At 42.0% G+C, this 19,763-nt stretch overlaps 1 protein-coding gene across 1 annotated transcript in view; it reads left to right on the top strand.

Annotated features, from left to right (window-relative positions):
- The window catches only part of LOC145414087 (glutamate receptor 1-like), a 234,664-nt gene that overhangs the window by 39,883 nt on the left and 175,018 nt on the right, over nucleotides 1-19,763 (top strand). Inside the window, exon 5 of the mRNA XM_080283682.1 lies at nucleotides 13,317-13,481. Coding sequence (XP_080139808.1) covers nucleotides 13,317-13,481 — 165 coding nt within the window. The remainder of the gene's footprint in view (nucleotides 1-13,316; nucleotides 13,482-19,763) is intronic.

Genomic DNA, 19,763 nt, shown 5'->3' with positions numbered 1-19,763 from the left:
TTGTCTCATTAATTCTCCTCTTACTGGCTCCCTTCAGCATCTGTCTCTTCGCCATACTGTTGCATCTTTATCTCTTTTTCTATCGCTACTTCAATGGTCACTGCTCCTCTGAACTGTCTGCTTGCATCCCTTCACCTATACGACGGGTGCGTAACACCTGTCTAGCATCAAACTCTCATCCCTTTTCTTTCCAACTCTCTAATTCAAGAGTTAACCGTTACTCCCAGTCCTTCATTTATGCAACAGGTCACCACTGGAACTGTCTCCCTCTGTCTGTATTTCCTACTTCCTATGATCTTCAGTCTTTCAAACTCAGTGTGTCCAGGAATCTCGAAATGAACGGATTTTGAATTTGGCTCTCTTTTTTTGTATTGTTTTTGTTTGTTTTTTTCTTGGAAGGAACAGTTTGCGGGCTCGTGGCCATTGGTTCCTTCTTCCTTGCATTAAAAAAAAAATAGTTTAGTCTTCCTTTCACCCCATTTCTCTTAGTGCCTCTTCATGACTGGTGCTTCCAACAGACATAAATGTATCTGTTTTGTTTTACATCTCATTGACTGTCCATTATTTCTCTCTCCCCACATTCACCATTTCCGCTTTACTTCTCATTTTTTCTTTATTTCTCTCTCTATTCACCTTTCCTGTTTTACTTCTCCTGTGTTATTCCTTTATAATTTCTTTCCCAACTTTCACTGGTTACCCCGGACCTCCATCCCTCATGATGTGTCACTTCACACTTGCCTTCTGGTCAGTTTGCCCTCCCCACACCCCTAAATGACTCTCAGACTGTCTCACCTGTTTCTCCATCTACTCTCATCTACCCTTATCATTTATCACCTCACTTCTGCCTCTTATATCATTTATCACCTCACTCCTGCCTCTTTATATCATTTATCACCTCACTCCTGCCTCTTTATATCATTTATCACCTCATCCCTGCTCCTTTATATAATTTATCACTCCACTCCTGCCTCTTGTGTCATTCATCACCTCACTTCTGCCTATCATCACCTTACCTAAATCCCTCTACCCTTATCATTTATCCCCTCAGTCCTGCCTTGTATCACCTTACCTAAATCCCTCTACCCTTATCACCTTACCTTAATCCCTCTACCCTTTTTATCCCCTCACTCCTGCCTATCACCACCTTAACCATGACCTCAATCCTTAGCATTTATCACGTCACTCCTGCCTCTTATCACCATTACGCAAGTCCTCCTCTTTACCCTAATCCCGTTTTCTTCGAATCACACAGCCAACCATTTCAGTTTCATTGCTACTTAGAGGTGGAAATTGGACCTTCCCTACGACACATGTATTCTCCTTCGCTAAATATTTTCTTAACTCCTCTTCCCAAGCGATTTATTTTGCATCATAAACTTTCGTAACCTCTCTCCCTAGACGATTTACTCTACATCTTTCACAATTCATAACTTCTCTCCCAAAGCGATTTCTTTCACGTCTTAAACCTTTCGTAACTTCCCTTCTCAAGTGATTTACTTTACATATAAACCTTTCATAACTTCCCTTCCTAAGCGATTTACTTTACATCTTAAAATCTGTCGTAACACCTCATCCTAAACTATTTATTTTACACCGTTCGTAACTCCTCTTCGTAAGCGATTTATTTTATATCTTACACCTTAGTTTTTCTTAAGTTACGTATATGTGTTTAATATCTACACATTTTGGTTCAGTAACCCTACAAGATGCACGGGAGACATCGTAGTGCATGATCCTTAGTCAGCAATGTCTATCCTGCATCATTTATTCTTTTACTACTCCACTGCCACACCTGCTCCCACACCAGCAGACTGAGCCATTCCCATAACACACAGTACCATCAGGAGAGTTTCTAGTGGGCCGTTATTTATGGGCCTCCCTTTACTACTACTAATATTGCTGCTACTACCACCACTACTACTATGACCACTACCACTGCTGCTGCTGCTGCCACTACCGCTACTACTACCACAGCCACTACCACCGCTACTACCACTGTCACTGCTACTGCCACTACTGCTACTACTATTACTACCACTGCTATTACTAATACTACTACTACTGCCACCACCACCACCACTACTACCACTGCTACTACTACTTCTGCTACTACTACTTCTGCTACTACTACTTCTGCTACTACTACTTCTGCTACTACTACTTCTGCTACTACTACTACTGCTACTACTACTACTGCTACTGCTGCTACTACTACTACTACTACTACTACTACACCTGATTTTCTCCTGTACGTATTTCTGGTTCATAGTTACATTTGCATTAGTTACATGCAAGATGATTAGCCTATTAAGATGTGATAAGCAAAACAAATCGTTAAGGAGGACGCATCACGAAATTTCCGGTCAACTTAACAGCGTCGTATTCTCGTTTGCTTGGTTCTCTTAACACCACTTCCTAAGCGATTTATTTTGCCCATTACACCCTAATATTCACTTCTCTTATCGGTTATTGAGGTGGGGGTTGAAGTTAATTAGTGAGGTGGGAAGGGAGGATATTTGGGAAATGATGGGAAAGGGTGAAGGAAGGAAAGAAGGAGTGGGGAAGGGAAGGAGAGGACGTTGGAGGAAAAGGGAGGAATAAGAGAGGAAAGGTAGGAACAGAAGGAGAACAAGATGAAAGGAAGCAAGAAGGAGAGGGAAGACGGAGGAAGAGGGAGGGAAAGGGAGAAATATGAGGGAAGGAGGTTGGGATGGAAAGATTACAAGAGGAAGGGAAGGAGAGGGGAAAAAAGAGGGAAGGAGGAGGAAAAGGGAGGAAATGATGGGAAGAGGGATGGAAGAAAGGAGGGCAAAAGTGAGAGAGAGAGAGAGAGAGAGAGAGAGAGAGAGAGAGAGTCTTTAAGATGGGAGCCAGGGAGAAGAGTCGATTAAGGAGATGGGTAGGGTGGGGAGAGATTAGGTAGGCGATGATGGAAGAGGGAGGGAGAAAGGTGGGAGAAAGAGGGAAAGAGAACGGAAAGGAGGAGGAATGAGAAAGAGAGAGAGAATTAGGGTGAGGGATGGTAAAAAAGAGAAAAAGAGGCGATGATCGAGGGAGTCTGGAGCGGGAGAATTGGGATGGGAGTTGTATGAGAGTGAAGCAAGAGGCATCGAAGGCTTTGGTCGAGATGGGAGATAAGGTGGGAAGGAAAGAAAAAGTAATTTAGGGATGGAAGGAGGGAGGAGAGAAGGCAAGAGGTATTGGAGGGAGTATAGGAGGGAGGGAGAGATATGGAAGGAAGGAAAACTAGGGGAGATGAGAATAGTTCAGGAAGGAAAGAAAAGAGAATGGAGGAAATGGAGTGAGAGGAAGGCGGTGATGGATTACGATGATAAGGAGAGAAGAGGAGAAGATTCTGATGGAAACGAGAGAAAGGAAGAGAGGGTGACGATATGGGGAGGGTCATGGAAGAATAGGAAGATTGAAGTTGTTTGGGAGGAGGGGAGGAGGGTGATGGAGGAAGAAATAAGGAGAGGAGGAGGAGAGAGGGAGGGAGGGAAACAGTAATAGAGATGGAAGATAAGGAAGAGGAGAGAAGAGGATGACTGGGATAGTCGAGTGAGGAGAAGGAGAGAGTCTTTCATGGAGAGGAGAGACAAGGAAGAGAAGGATGGAAGGGGATAGTGGTGATGGAAGGACAGATAATGGAAGGAAAAAAGGAGGGGAGGAGGGTGGGTTTGGTGAAGATGAGAGATAAGTAAGGGAGAGAAGATGGCAGCGATGTAGGTGGGAGATAGCGAGGGAAGGAAGAGTGGATGGAGACGGTGATGAAGACTGGAGGTAAGAAGAGAAGAGGAAAGCGATGATGTGGAGAGGTTGCAAAGAGATAAAGGAAGAGGAAAACAGTGATATAGATGTGTAAGTTAAAAAGGAAATAGGATGACGAGAATTGCTTTCAGAGAGAGAGAGAGAGACAGTAATGTCAGCAGAAGAGATGATGAAGAGAGGAGTGGGAGCGAAGAAAAAAAGTAGGGGAAGAGGAATGCTGTGGGGAAGGGGAGGGTTGGGGAGAAAAGAGAAAGGATTTGATGGAGGAAGGGGCAGAAGGAGAGTAGAGGACGACAGTGATGGAAGACGTAGACATAGAAGCAAGAAAGGAGAGGAACAAGGAAGTGATGTTATGTATGAGAGATAAGGAGAAGAGACGAGGAGAGATGAGGAAAGGCAAGGATGAAGCAGTAAATCTGGAAGGAAGAAAGGAGTGCTAGCAGGAGGCCTTGGTGAAGATGTGAGATGGAAGAGAACACTGCGATAATGATGATAACAGATAAGGAATAAAGAGAAGATTGCGACAGGCGTGGGAGATAAGGCGGAAATGAGAGAAACAGGGATGCATTGAAACAGATGAGAGGTAAGGAGAAGAGAAGAATTGAGAGAGAAAGAGAGAGAGAGAGAGAATTATGCTGATGAGAAAACCCTGCTACTGATATTGGTCTTATCCACAAACAGACAACTGATTACTGATGGATTATTTCCGTCCCTCTCATTCTCATCAGGAGTAAACACAAGATTAATCTGTGATGTGTGGTTTGTCGGGGAAATTAAGTATGGCTGAATAAAACCATCTAGTAGCAGTAGTAGTAGTGGTTGATGGCAAGCTGGTGATAGGGAGAGCTGGAACTCCCGTTTCACCAGCCCTCAGGACTTGGTCCTGACCATCTCCCTTTTCTGAACATTTTCAGTGCATTCATTTACACAGAGAGTAGGCCAGCATGCTCTCATAATACCTCTACCTTCAACTGTCTACACCACACTACATGCGCATAACACATCACACCTTCTGTTCACATCTTTAGTAATGGCCGCTGCAATCTTACTATCAAATTAGGTGGTACCTCGGATTGCCACCACCGGCAGGGTAGGGCTGGAGGCACAGGGTCCTCTCGGTCGCCATCAAGCGACTGTGCCGGCAGCGACTGTTACTATTTCCGGGAATGCTCGTCGGCGAAGAGGTGACGGTGCGGCCTTATTCTTTACCAACATCCGCGGCCTTACCACAAATTTAAACTCGGTTCATTTTTTCCTTCAGTCCATATCCCCTTTGGCCCTTTTCCTCACAGAACCACAAATCTCACCCTTTACCGATATATCTCCATTTTGTTTTCCCGGTTACCATCTCCTTACAAACTTTGGTAACAAGGGCGGCACCTGTTGTTATATCAAATCCCAATACGCAGTTGACACTATTTTAAACTTCACTTCATCCAGTTTTGATTACTCATTATATAAATTAAATTGCCAAAACATTACCAAATATATCTGTGTAGTTTATCGTTCCCCAATGCTTCTTCGGAACCCAGTGTATTTGATTCCATATCCACTCAGTTGAGTAACCTTGACCTTGCCCTTGGCAATGAAATTACCATTTTGGGTGATTTTAACATACACAATGTTGAATGGTTATTGCATTCTGCCCGGACTGACGACGCTGGTCTAGAATGCGAGCTGTTTGTGGAATCGTTTAACCTCACCCAGTTGGTAACGCAACCAACCAGAATACCTGATAATCCTGACCATAATGCCCATCTCTTGGATTTATTCTTGACAAATAATCCAGATCAATACAGGATAGAGGTACTGTCACCACTTGGATCCTCTGACCACAATCTCATCAAAGCCTCATTAGTTAACCCTCCTACACCTCCCCACTCTGAACCTGTCAGGGTGACCCGATGGCACTTTGACAGGGCAAACTGGGATGGATTTAGAAATTATCTTGCTGATGTTCCATGGCAGTCTTTCTTCTCTAGTGATCCCAATTCTACCCAGTCCCACATTTGCGACTTAATACTAGCTGGTATGGATTTATTCATGCCAAGTCAACAATTCACTAAAAGATCAAACTCTCCAAAATGGTTTGATGGCAGTTGTGCCAGAGCAACAGCCCAAAAGTCATTAGCATATAACTCTTACTTAAAATCAAAAACATCTGAATCACTCTCCCAATTTAAAATTGCTAGAAATCATGCAAAAGCTGTATTAAATCTAAATCAAACTTTCTTCAAAAGCAAGCATCAAAACTACTTAACAACCCTAATGACAATAGAATATTCTGGTCAACTCTTAATTCTTTTAATAATGACTTTAACAAGTCATCTTCCATTCCCCCACTAAAATCTTCAGATGGCAATATTACAAATGACCCACGTGGGAAAGCAGATATCTTTGCTAGTACCTTTGCAAGAAACTCTACCATAGATGATACCAGCCAGAATGTCTCAGTACTGGAACTTGATTCTCCCGAAATTGCCCCACTTAAAATACAGACAAGATACGTAAAATCCATCCTAGACAATTTACCTACCAACAAAGCTCCAGGCCCAGATGGAATTCCGCCAATTGTTTTGAAAAAGTGTTCCCCTGAACTTGCCTCTGTCCTAGCAAAATTATTCAGACTATGCATACGTACTTCTTTATTCCCAAATTCATGGAAAGAAGCCAATATCCACCCAGTTCCGAAGAAAGGAAGTTCGTCTGACCCCTCCAATTACAGACCAATAGCTGTCACATCTTCTCTTGATAAGGTATTTGAAACTTTGATTAATAAGCATATTGTTAAACATCTTGAATCCAACAACTTAATTAGTGATAGACAATACGGTTTTCGCCACGAAAGATCCACCATTGACATACTCAATCTCTTAACTCATACCATCCATCAATCAATTGATCTTTTTGGAGAAACTCATGCAGTAGCTCTTGATATCTCTAAAGCTTTCGACAGAGTATGGCACCGTTCCCTGCTGTCCAAACTCCCTTGCTATGGACTAACGTCTTTTGTTCCTTTGATTTCTTCTTATCTTAGTGACAGGAAAATAAGAGTAAAAGTAGATGATGTATATTCGAATTTCCACTCAATTAACGCCGGGGTGCTGCAGGGATCAGTTCTGGCGCCAACCCTGTTTCTGGTTCATATTAATGATCTCTTATCTGTCACTTACAATTCCATTCACTCATATGCAGATGACTCAACACTACATAGTTCATTCACACTCAGACATCCATTTACAAAGTCTAATATCTCTACCTCTTAACTCAGTACAGCCATCTCCATAAATCAAGATCTATCTACAATCAGTGAATGGGGACAAAACAACCTTGTCTCTTTTAATGCTAGTAAAACTAAATATATACAGTTTACTAATAGACAGATATTGCCAGATTCGTACATTACCTTCAGTGCTACTAATATTCCCATCTCCAAAAGTATTGAAATTCTTGGTGTCTCACTTAACAGTGCCCTCAGCTGGACCTCTCATGTCAGATCACTTGCTAAAACCGCCTCAAAGAAACTTGGATTATTGTACAGAGTCCGTAACTTTTTCGCCAATGAGCAGTTAGCTACAATTTATAAGAGTCATGTGCGCTCTCAGCTTGAATATTACTCACCCTTGTGGAATGGTTGTGGAGAGGTTGCATTAAGACAACTAGACAAAATTCAGAATAAAGCTGTTAGAATCATTAACAACCCTGCCATTACATATAAACTACCTCCCCTGCAAGTAAGAAGGAATGTTGCCTCCCTTGCATTATTTTACAGATATTTTTTTGGCAAATGCTCAGACGAAGTTGCGTCCATGGTGCCACCTCTCTATGCCTTCCCTCGTGCTACACGGGCATGTGGTAGCGCTCATGACTGGAATGTCACTCAACCATATTGCAGAACTTCTGCCTATCAGAATTCCTTCATTCCCCGAACTGCATCTCTCTGGAACTCGCTTCCCCAGAGTTGTTTTCCTCCAAATTTCAACCTACAACTGTACAAGTCTAACTGTTACAGATATTTTATGAACAGAGGACACCAGTAATCTGGTGTATGGATTATTTTTTTTTTACCCATTTGTTTTTCCTTCTTCCGTTCTGTGAGAAAAAAAAAAAAAAGTAGTAGCACCGGTGATGGTGGTAGTGGTGGTGGTTGTAGTTGTAGTAGTTGTAGCATTAATAATAGTAGTAGTACCACCGGTTGTGGTACTAGTAGTAGTAGTTGTAGTAGTAGTAGCAGTAGCAGTAGTAGTGGTAGTAGTAGTAGTAGTAACGGTGGTGGTGGTAATGGTGGTTGTTGTAGTTGTAGTAGTAGTAGCAGTAATAGTAGCAGTAGTACCACCGGTTGTGGTAGTAGTAGTAGTAGTAGTAGTAGTAGTAGTAGTAGTAGTAAAAGTAGTGGTAGTGGTAGCGGTAGTGGTGGTAGTAACAGTAGCAGTATCACAAGGTTCTTCTGATATGTGAACACAGTTTACTTCAGGCTGAAGTTGTCCCAATCCTGCAGCCTTTCCGGAGATAGGGAGGGAACTGAGGGACGTTTGTATAAGCAGGCAGCGAAGCCACCCAGTTATATCGGTGTCACCACGTGAAGGCATCCCTCTCCAGCCTTATCTGAAAGTGGCAAAAACAGTATTCAAAATGTCATCGTAGTGAAGGGATCAGATACTATTAATCAGTGCCATGGAATCAGTACAGTATATGATGTAGGTAATGGTTGGAGAGAGAGCGAGCGAGCGAGCGAGCGAGAGAGAGAGAGAGAGAGAGAGAGAGAGAGAGAGAGAGAGAGGGGGGGGGGAGAATTAAATGTATCTACAATCGTAGTACAAAAAAAAAAAAAATCTTATCACATGCATAGCCCCCCCCCCTCCTTAAACAATGGCAGAGTAATCTAAAAACAAAACAAAACAGTCAACAAAAACTAAAAAAAACTGTACTGCGATAGCAAGAACGAAATTAATCTCTTCTCTGTGGTCAAACAAAGGTGATATTTGTGTTCTTAGCAAAGCCGACTTGATGAATTAAACATTTCGTGCTTCTCAGGTGTTTTTGTACCTACACTCATGTACGTCGCAGGTTAATGAAGTTTCTGACTCCTGTAGTTGGAAGGTCTCTACGGAGCTGAAAAAATCGTCTGAAGGTAGCAAAAGTTTATTGAAAACGTATCGACATGAAGTGTATAGAAAAATGTTAATAAATTGGGTTAGTGAATGCCGCGGAGCACTCCACCTAACACTAATTAAAGGTAAATTAGAAAATAAAATACTGGGGTGGTCCTGGGCGGGACAAATAAATTAACCGTATGATTTAATTAAGATAAGCAAACTTTTAATTTTGACGGCATTAAAATGGACTCATCAAAAGGGCTGTCTCTACGATATTTAAAATCTAATATTTGTCCCTCCTCTCTCAGCACCAGGTGGTGGTGGTGATGGGGGAGGGGGAGCGGAGAGGGAGAAACTACTCTCCCGTCATCTGGGTTACTAAGTTTTCTCCTCCCTGTAGCTACTGATGGCTGTCCCCCCATTTCCTTGATCGTTGTCGTCGTGGGGGGTGACTTCGAAGACGTAAAATGAGGCGATGTGTGGGGGAGTATAGCAGGGTACCTTAATGGGCTCCACAGTGTGTAGAGGTTTGGTTGCTGGGTGGACGCCGCATATGCGTCTCCACTCTATGCTGCCCTTTCCCCTCTCCTTAGGTCCCCGTCGCTGCCTCAACTAATTTTGCAAGGCCGTTTTCTTATACTCATATCCCCTCTATTCCATCTTCGGCTTTATATAGAGTGGAATTTTCCGCATTCGTCAGAATATTCACTATTGGCCGTTAGCATGTTACAGCAGTAAGGATTAGGGTGTACCTGTGTGCTGTTGGTCTGGCCAGTTGTGGGGACCATGATCGTTCGTCACCATCCCGGTGTGTGGACCTCTGCATAGGCGGAACTGCTACTAAGCTACAGCTTCGGATCCGTGGATGCTGTTGCTTTGTGGCAGGACTCTCGGTCATTGGCCAAGCATTGTGCGGAGAGACTCTCCACTCTCACGTTGTGTTGCTATCCCTTCTTGGGTAGGGCAGGGAATGCTTACTTGGAACTTGGTCCCTGCATGGGTAGTTTGCTGGACCTCTAGACTCCGGGTTCCACCCAGCGATCCTTTCTCTGCCAACAGTTATGTTGAGCCTTTTCCTTACCATCTATGATTGTGGAAATTGACTCAAGGTCCCCCTACCCCGGTTCTTCTGATGATTTGACCCTGATGACGACCCTGGTATCTCTTCCTGATACTTCTCTGGCTCTTCCTACCATTTCCCAACCTCTACTCATCTCATCTGTTTTGTTCCACTTAACTACGCCAGTTTCCGCCTCACAGGCCCTTACTTCCACAACTCTGTCCACATGTTCATCTTACATAGTAACTTCTGAACCTTATTTGCCTCCACTCCGTCCTCCATCTACCCTTCCTGTTCTTCGGCTTCCTAGTCCGTCCTCATACGTCTTCCTTTCTCACTAACCCTGTCTTGACCACCTCCCTTTTTGGGCCCCAGACCTGGTCTCAATATTTTAACATCATCTCACAAACGGACGATCTCTCGATGCACATCTCTCTCTTACCAGTATCTATGGATATTGTCTCTTACATCAGGCAGACACTGATGTTACGTCCTCTGTGTGACCCAATGGCTCTCATCATCTTAAAGAGTTCAGTGCAACCCAAGCACAAAAAGTTTGATCTTTAGATGATCCATCTGGCAATCCAAGCTCAGTCTTGACAGATGGACAGTTAAATTCATTTACAGGCACTGTCATTCTTCCCTCTTTCTTGTCTTGAGTAATAAAAATTTTGCTGACTTTTCTGAGGATATTCGACTCATTTTAACAGCATCATCCAAATCTTTCTGTTTATTTTTTCGCCAATCCTCCTCTTGGATGCCATCTACAACCACCTAACTTTGCTCAAACTGTATTTGAATCTCAAAGTCTTCCCTCTTCAGTTAGTAGAAAACTGCTAACCACTTTCAGACTAGTGCCATATTTGTTTATTTATTTATTTATTTATCCTTCCCGTCACCTTCAGAGGAAGATAAGGGTTTACGAATATTTAAAGGGAGCATTCATAAGTGTGTCTTTCCTTCCCAAAGTCACGCACAAGCAGTGCAGTTAAGAGAGTGGTAAATTCAGTAGAAAAATTATATTTTGCCTTTTATTTAATCCCAAGTATATAAATTTGAGTGCTTAAATGGAATGTAAAGGGTTGTTAAATGTCACTTGGAGACTCAAAAAGAGAACTTTTTGGATAAGATAGCAGACTACGAGTACTACCCAGAAGTTTCCGAAATTTTAAAACGGCAGAAACTGCTTGTCATATGGTGTGTGGATGCTGGGTGGCGGTGCATGCACCCTTTGTTTCTGTGTAAAGTGGCACTGTGCAGAGTGGATGCATTTACTGAATGTTTGTGTGCTTTTATCATTGTGTTTGGGTTAGTTTGCAAGTTTTGTGAACTAAAAAATGGAGGATGTGAAAAAGCAGTGTATGTGCATCAAGTTTTGTGTGAAACTCGGGAGTAGAATGGCAGAAACCCATAAAATGGTAAAACAAACATTTGACGACAGTGCTTTGGGGGTTACACAAACCTATAACTGGTTTAGGCGTTTTAAAAATGGAGAAACGTTAACAGATGATGGTGCACGTTTTGGTCGCCCTTCTACCAGTTCAGCTCCTGACAGTGTGGCCAAAGTTAGTGCAACGATCCTCGAAGATCGCGGAAGCCATGATGTTTTTGACATTATTAGCCAATCGCATGGAACTTGCCAACACATTTTGTCTGGCGATGTGAGGCAAAAACATCGTAACAAGTGGTGTACAATCAAATGGGTGTTTCACCATGAAAATGCGCTCATGCAGACAGGCCGTGTTGTTCATCAGTTTTTGGCATACATATATAAAAAAAAAAAATGGGTTCTCCCCCACCCTCCGTATTCACCAGATTTGGCCTCCTGTGATGTTTTCCTCATTCTGAAAGTGAAAATCCAGCTGAAAGGACTAAGATTTGACACCATTGAGGAGAACCAGGTGAAAATCGCAGACAGTGCTGAACAAGCTGATGCTCAAGGACTTCTGGAATGCATTCTGATCATGGTAGAAACACCGGGATCGGTGTCTGAACGCCCAAGAATACTACTTTGAAGGGGGCAGTGGTGATTAGGACTTGACCAAAGCTTTTTTCCTTCTTTATTCAAATTGTGGGAACTTTTGGGTAGCACCTCGTAAAATACATGATATAATTAACTCCGGCTTAAAAACAAAAATGGATAGAGCCAGGTCACGTCCATTGTAAAACAGAAAGTAGATGGACAACCCAAATAAATAATTGACACAACAGAGACAGAGTGAAGGGTGTCTGTCTGTATGTGCATTCCTGTGTCCCTCTGTCCGTCCCTTCGTCTGTCCGTCCAACTGTTACATCTGTTTGTTACATCTGTCCGTCTGCACATCCATCCATCCCTCAGTCCGTCCCTCCATCTATCCATCCCTCTATCCGTCCTTCCATCTATCCATCCCTCTGTCCGTCACTCCATCTATCCATCCCTCAGTCCGTCCCTCCATCTATCCATCCCTCTGTCCGTCCCTCCATCTATCCATCCCTCAGTCCGTTCCTCCATCTATCCATCCCTCTATCCGTCCTTCCATCTATCCATCCCTCTGTCCGTCCCTCCATCTATGTATCCATCTGTCCGTCCCTCCATCTGTCCGTCCCTCCATCTGTCCGTCCCTTCATCTGTCCGTCCCTCCATCTGTCTGTCCCTCCATATGTACGTCCGTTGCAGTCAATGACCCCTAGTTTTAATTAGGAGAGCGATGTTTGTTTAAGTAATTGCCTATAATTAGTTTCTTTCACCTTTTTTTTTTGGGGGGGAGGGTTGGATTTAGAGAGAGAGAGAGAGAGAGAGAGAGAGAGAGAGAGAGGCTTCCTTCTGATGTCTGCTATAATGGTCTCTACATCTTTAATCCTCTCGCGCCTCCTTTTAACTTTCACACTTTCACGTTTCCTCCTCCTCCTCCTCCTCCTCCTCGTTATCGTCTTCATCGTCATCATCGTATTCTTATTTCATGTCTCATGTTCTCTGTGTTTCTTCTCCTCATTCTGATTTCTTTTCTTCTTTCTCCTTTCTTTCTTTTCTCTCCCATAGTCTCGTGCTCTGTCTCTCTCTCTTTCTCATTGTTTTGCGTTGTCCTTTTATCAATTCATCATTCTTATCTTTGTCTGTCTTTTCTCATTTTTGTCCTCTATATCTTTCATTTTATTACCTTTCTTTTCTTCATTGCCAGGCGTTTTTCTCATCTTTTTCTTATATTGTTTTTTTCTTAGTCCATGCTTTTTTTAAATTTGGCTGATTCTCTCTCTCTCTCTCTCTCTCTCTCTCTCTCTCTCTCTCTCTCTCTCTCTCTCTCTCTCTCGTCATTTCCTTCACCTCACTAATGAACTTGGCATGTATCTCTCTCACTTTAACTCATGTGCTTCATTTTTCCATCTGTCACTCACACGTATAACCATCCACTCAGGTGATGGACGAGAGGTGGGAGCGTGACGTGAAGGAATACGGTGCCGTCAACATCACCGGGTTCCGTATAGTGGACACGTCCAGCCCCTTCGTCAGGGACTTCCTCAGGACATGGTCTACACTGGATCCAAAGCTGTTCCCGGGCGCTGGCCACGGCTATATCTCGGTGAGTACCCGCTTATTATTATTATTATTATTATTATTATTATTATTCCCGGGCGCTGGCCACGGCTATATCTCGGTGAGTACCCAGTTATTATTATTATTATTATTATTATTATTATTAATCCCGGGCGCTGGCCACGGCTATATCTCGGTGAGTACCCGCTTATTATTATTATTATTATTATTACTATTATTATTATTATTATTCCCGGGCGCTGGCCACGGCTATATCTCGGTGAGTACCCGGTTATTATTATTATTATTATTATTATTATTATTATTATTATTGTTCCCGGGCGCTGGCCACGGCTATATCTCGGTGAGTACCCGGTTATTATTATTATCATTATCATTATTATTATTATTATTATTATTATTATTATTATTATTACTTCTGGGCGCTGGCGACGGCTATATCTCGGTGAGTACGCGGTTATTTTTATTGTTATTATTATTATTATTATTAATAATAAAGTGTCGATATTTCCCTGTAGGCAGTGGTGTTGATTTAGTTTATTTACAGTACAATTTTTTTTTAACATAAGGAAGAAAGAACCAAAGGTTAGAGACCCCGCAAGATTGTTACCTCCAAGAAAAAATAAGAACAAGATGATAGCCAAATTCAAGATCCGTTCATTTTTAGATGCCTGGACACACTGCATTTAAAAGACTGGAGGTCATAGACAGTAGGAAACATAGACAGAGGAAGACAGTTCTAGAGCTGGCCTGTTGCATACATGAAGAACTGGAAGTAACAGTTAACTCTTGCATTAGAGATTCGGACAGAAATGGGACCAGAGTTTGCTGTTTGACAGGCGCTTCGAGCCCCCTGTAGTGGTGGAGGGATGCAGGCAGACATATCGGAGACGCAGCGACCATTGAAGCAGCAATGGAAAATAGATTTGCAAATGTGCAGCGAAGAGTTAGAGGTTGAAGTGAGCCAGTAAGAGGAGGAGAGTAAGTAAGATGGAAAGCCTTTGACTCCAATTTGTTAAGAAGAACTGTATATGGGGAACCTCCCAACACGTAAGTGTTGTACTGTACACAGGGGCGAATAAAACCCGAATATAAAGTCAACAACTGAGCAGGGTAAAGAAGGCATGGAGTATGCTTAGCACGCCCAGTCTCTTGGATGCAAAGTTTTCATGAGGCAATATGATCTTTCCAAGATAAATCCCGAGAGAATAAAACCCCAATTATGTTCAGAGATGATACAAATTAAATTACTGTTAAAAATTAGAGGATACTCGTGCGGAAGATTTTGACGGGTTGAAAGATGCAAGAACTGAGTTTTTGATGCATTCAAAACAAGATTACTCCAATCAGATATATGAGGCAAGTCGGATATTACGTGTGCCGTAGCCACATCCTGCTCATTGAAGTAATTGCTGAGATGGACGCGTCGAGAGGCGGACGGAGTCATCAGCGTATGAGTGGATAGAGTCTGATGTACAGCTGAGGCCACTGATGAAATGAAGGAGGACTGTATGAGTGGATAGAGTCTGATGTACAGCTCAGGCCACTGATGAATAGAAGGAAGAATATATGAGTGGATTGGGTCTGATGTACAGCTGAGGCCACTGATGAATAGGAGGAGGACTGTATGAGTGGATAGGGTCTGATGTACAGCTCAGGCCACTGATGAATAGAAGGAAGAATATATGAGTGGATTGGGTCTGATGTACAGCTGAGGCCACTGATGAATAGGAGGAGGACTGTATGAGTGGTTAGAGTCTGATGTACAGCTCAGGCCACTGATGAATAGAAGGAGGAGTGTATGAGTGGATAGGGTCTGATGTACAGCTCAGGCCACTGAGTATATTTTGTTGTTGTTATTATTATTATTATTATTATTATTATTATTATTATTATTATTATTATTAGTGCTAGGTGGGGGCACTAACCATCCACTCACACAATATATTGCTGCTCTCGGGTGGCTGCCTTTTCCTCACTTCTTTCATCTTTCCTTTGTTCTTCTTCTGTCGTTTACTTCATTCTTTCCCTTCCCATTCTGCCTACGGGTGACTCTACACTCCTCCTTTTGTTTTCTTTCCGTCATTCTTTCCTTTTCCTTCTGCCTATGGGTGACTGTACACTGAGTGGCAAGCCAAATGGTTCCCTGTACACCAAGAAACCATTTACTACGCTGGGTGGTAACCATAAAACTAAATTATGGCGCCTGGTAGTTTAGTGGGTAATTAAGACGCTCCAATCGGATTGAGCCTCTACAGGTTCAAGGGTGGTTGGGATTTATTGCCCATGTAACGCCACTCAGGGATGAGTGAGGTAGGTCACTCTCATCTTAAATGTTAGGACCAACTAGCCTAGCTCCAGGCTGCTACGTTCCTCATGTGGCAACAGAGGATTAGATGATTAATGAATGAATTAATGATTATTATTACTCAAAGTTTCGCTATTTCCTTGCAGGCTGTGGGAATGGAAGTTTTTTTTCCTCCTCCCTGATTTAGACTTGCATTTTTGCCGTGACAGTGGTACGTCTTACAAGGCAAAATTGTATTTCATACCAGTATGGTGACAAGGAAGGCATCAGACATTCTGAGAGAAATGAGAGTATGTGGAAGTAAAGAACAAATGCTTGGTGTTGATTGTCGGTGAAGTTTCTGCTCGTTATCTAATTATTATAGCTCACCACACCAGTGTGAGTTATATTGTTCAGTCAATATTATTATTATTATTATTATTATTATTATTATTCACCACACATGGTGAGTTACATTGATCTTGTCAGTATTATTATTCCTATCATTATTATTATTTTTTTTTTTACTGAAAAAGTAAATTGCTCGTAATTGCTCAGTTTCAAAGTCACGGCCATCATACGTGGCCATCTGAGTCTCCCATCTGGCGGCATCTTATGACCCAATATCATCCAGTTCCCAGTACTGGGTCTCCAGTTACAGCCAAAAACCTATAAAAATAGTCTATTCGCGGATTCACAGAAACCGCTAAAGGTACAGACTTGAAATTTTTGTAGGACATAGACAAGCTTGGGGAGCAGGTCTGAAATGACAAAGGGCCCATTTGGGCAGGTAGTTTGTGAGATCACTCAGGGGTCAGTGGAAGGTAGTTTGGGGTCATTGAGTGCACGATTTATTTACCAAGATAGAATTGAGCTACAAGCACCAAACATGGTACATTTAAAGAACTTGATATGTTTGGGTACCAATTATAAATGACCTTGACCCAAAATTCGAGGTCACAGCCTGTTTGACACTCTTCTAGGGGGGCCATAATACCATCACTTCAAAGGGAATACTTTATGAAGCCTGTTTAAATCACCAGCTTCAGTTATAGGTATTGAGGAATAAATCGGCCCCTGCAGTTGAACTGAGGAAGAAAATGGATGACCATGTAATGTAGTGAGTTATGGAAATTGCTACTGGCAATTTCCATTTTTTAGTTATTATTATTATTATTATTATTATTATTATTATTATTATTATTACCAGTATTATTATTATTATTATTATTATTATTATTATTATTATTATTATTCTTAAGAAGTAAATTTCTCATATTCACTCAGTTTCAAAGCTACGACCATAATTCTTTGCCATCCGATTCCCCCAGCTGGCAGCTTCGTATGAACAAATATCATCCAGTTCCTAGTACTGGTTGTCCAGTTATATCCAAAAACCTGTATAAATAGTCTATTCGCGGATTCTTAGAAACCATTAAAGGTTCAGCCATAAAATTTTTGTGGGACATAGCGTACTAAGGTCGGGGAGTAGCCCATTTGGGCTAGTAGTTTCTGAGATTGCCTCCTAGAAGGCCCTACTACTCCAGCTCTTCGTTTCAAAATAATCACTATATGAAGGGTACTGAAATCACCAGGTGCAATGATAACTTGTCACATGGTGAGTTACTAAAATTGCTAATGGCAATTTCCATTTTCTAGTTATTATTCGTTCTTACAAAGAAGTAAATTGCTCCTGTTCGCTCAGTTTCAAAGCTATGGCCATCATTCTTGGCCATCTGATTCCCCCAGCTGGCAGCTTCGTATGACCCAGTATCATCCAGTTCCCAGTACTGGTTTTCCAGTTACATCCAAGAACCTAGAAAAAAAAAAAAAAGTATATTTGTGGATTCCCGGCAACCGCTAAAGATACAAATTTGAAATTTTGGGGGGACTTAGCCAAGGTCGGGGAACAGGTCTGAAAAGACTATGGGCCCATTTGGGCAAGTATTATATGAGATCGTCAGTGATCAGTGGAAAGTAGTTTTGGGTCTGCCATTTTTCCCCTGTGTAGATTCTGTTGCTTTCACTTTCGCCTACTGTGTTTGACACTCTTCAAGGGGGGGACCTGTACTACTCTTCACTTCAAAGTGCACACTATATGAAGGGCGTTGAAATCACCAAGTCCAGCGATAGCTATAATGTTGGGACATTGGGGAATAAATCGACCCCTGCAGTCAAACTGAGGATGAAATTGGATGACCTTGTCACCTGGTGAGTTATTGAAATTGTTTATGGCAACTTCTGTTTTCTTTTATTATTATTCTCTCTTAGGGAGAAGTAAATTGCTCATATTCGCTCAATTTCAAAGCTACGGCCATCATACTTGGCCATCTGAGTCCCCCAGCTGGCAGCTTCATATAACTATATATCATCCAGTTCCGAGTACTGTTTTTTTAGTTACATAAAAAAAAATATATATTATAGTTCATTCCGTGGATTCTCAGAAACTGCCAAAGGTACAGACTTTAATTTTGGACATAACCAAGGTTGGGGAGCAGGTCCGAAATGACTATGGACCCACTGGGGCCAGTAGTTTCTGAGATCTCCCAGAGGTCAATGGAAAGTAGTTTGGGTTCTACCATTTTTGCTCTGCTAGCATGTGGTTGCTTACAACTTCGCCAACGAGTTTCTCACTCTCCTAGGGGGGCCTTACTACCTTCACTTTGAAGTGCTCACTATATGAAGGGCGTTGAAATCACCAGGTTGCTATTTGCAAAGATTAGGTTGTGTTCATCTTCGCCCAAGGTGTTTGACACTCTTTTACGGGGGAGGCCTACTACACCAAGTCTTAACTTCAAAGTGCTATTTATATGAAAGGCGTTGAAATCACCAGGTCCAGCAGTAGCTTGTCATGTGGTGAGTTACTAAAATTGCTAATGGTTACTTCCATTTTCTTCTTCTTCATCTTCTTATTGAGAAACTTTGTAGGTTAATGTGATCGTCTTGCTTTTTTTGGGGGGGAGGTAAAAAGGATTTCTTAAGAACTGCTTTGGGATTTTCAAATATTGAATCGTAAAGGTGATTACTAATTTGGAATATATTATCGTTATTGGAGGGCAGGGTAGATTTGGGAATTTATTTTCTTTTTCAGTTGTTTGGATGAGACTGCTGCTTGTCGATAAGTATAATGAATAAAAGTATTGCTATTGTTGCCGAGCGAAGTCTTTTGGCGTCAGTGTATAATCTACTGGCAAAATTTCCCAGCTGAGTATTATCTACTGTAGTACTTTTGCATTAACTTGGTCCAGATTTTTGTTCTTTTGAAGCTTATTGCGCGTAGCTCGATTGCAGAAAAGACGGTATTACGGCTTTACATCTTTTTTTTTTTTTTTTTTTTTCTATAGTGCTTTGTCGTGACTAGCATCATATTCTAGTGTTCAAATGTCATTACAATTCCAGACATCAATTTTAGGCCAAGTTAGAGTAAAAAGTGTATAGCAGAATTTCCCGGCTGTGCTAGGGTTATACTGTTTTTACTCTAACCTGGCTCAGATTTTCGTCCTTTTGCAGCCCATTTCTCGTAGCTTAGTGACAGAAAAAGTCAAGGCTACGGTTCTACATCCTTTTCATAGCACATCTTCGTGACTAGGGTCTTATTCTAGTGTTCATGCATTGTTACAGCTCAGCATGGAAAATGGAAAGATGACAATTTTAGGATTGGTTAGAGTAAACAGAGGTATATTCATGTACTGCATTCGAATGTCATGGTTACTAATCACCCTTACCTCAGTCCGAAAGCTAGTCGTGGCCTTATACACCTATGACATGTTGTTGATGGTTCGAAGTTACTCTAGAGTGGACGAGTAAGTGTCACTGCAAACTGCTGCTCGTGTATTCAAACATCGAATTACCACCTTAGATTTGAAGAGCGGACCTTGGTTACGACTTATGAGAGTTTAAGATGATATACGACCTTGACTGTGTTGTATTACCTTGATTATCAGTGTGCTTGATGAAGATAGGTAATATATTCAGCAAACACGGGGATGTAGAATCAGCATCAAAAGTCCTGTCACCCCC

The sequence above is a fragment of the Coenobita brevimanus genome, chromosome 1 (genome assembly GCF_032717465.1).
Source record: "Coenobita brevimanus isolate Jiangsu-jjx chromosome 1, ASM3271746v2, whole genome shotgun sequence".
In the NCBI taxonomy this organism is placed as follows: Eukaryota; Metazoa; Arthropoda; class Malacostraca; order Decapoda; family Coenobitidae; genus Coenobita; species Coenobita brevimanus.
Note: the sequence above shows the minus strand (reverse complement) of the source record. Positions and strands in the feature narration are given on the sequence as shown.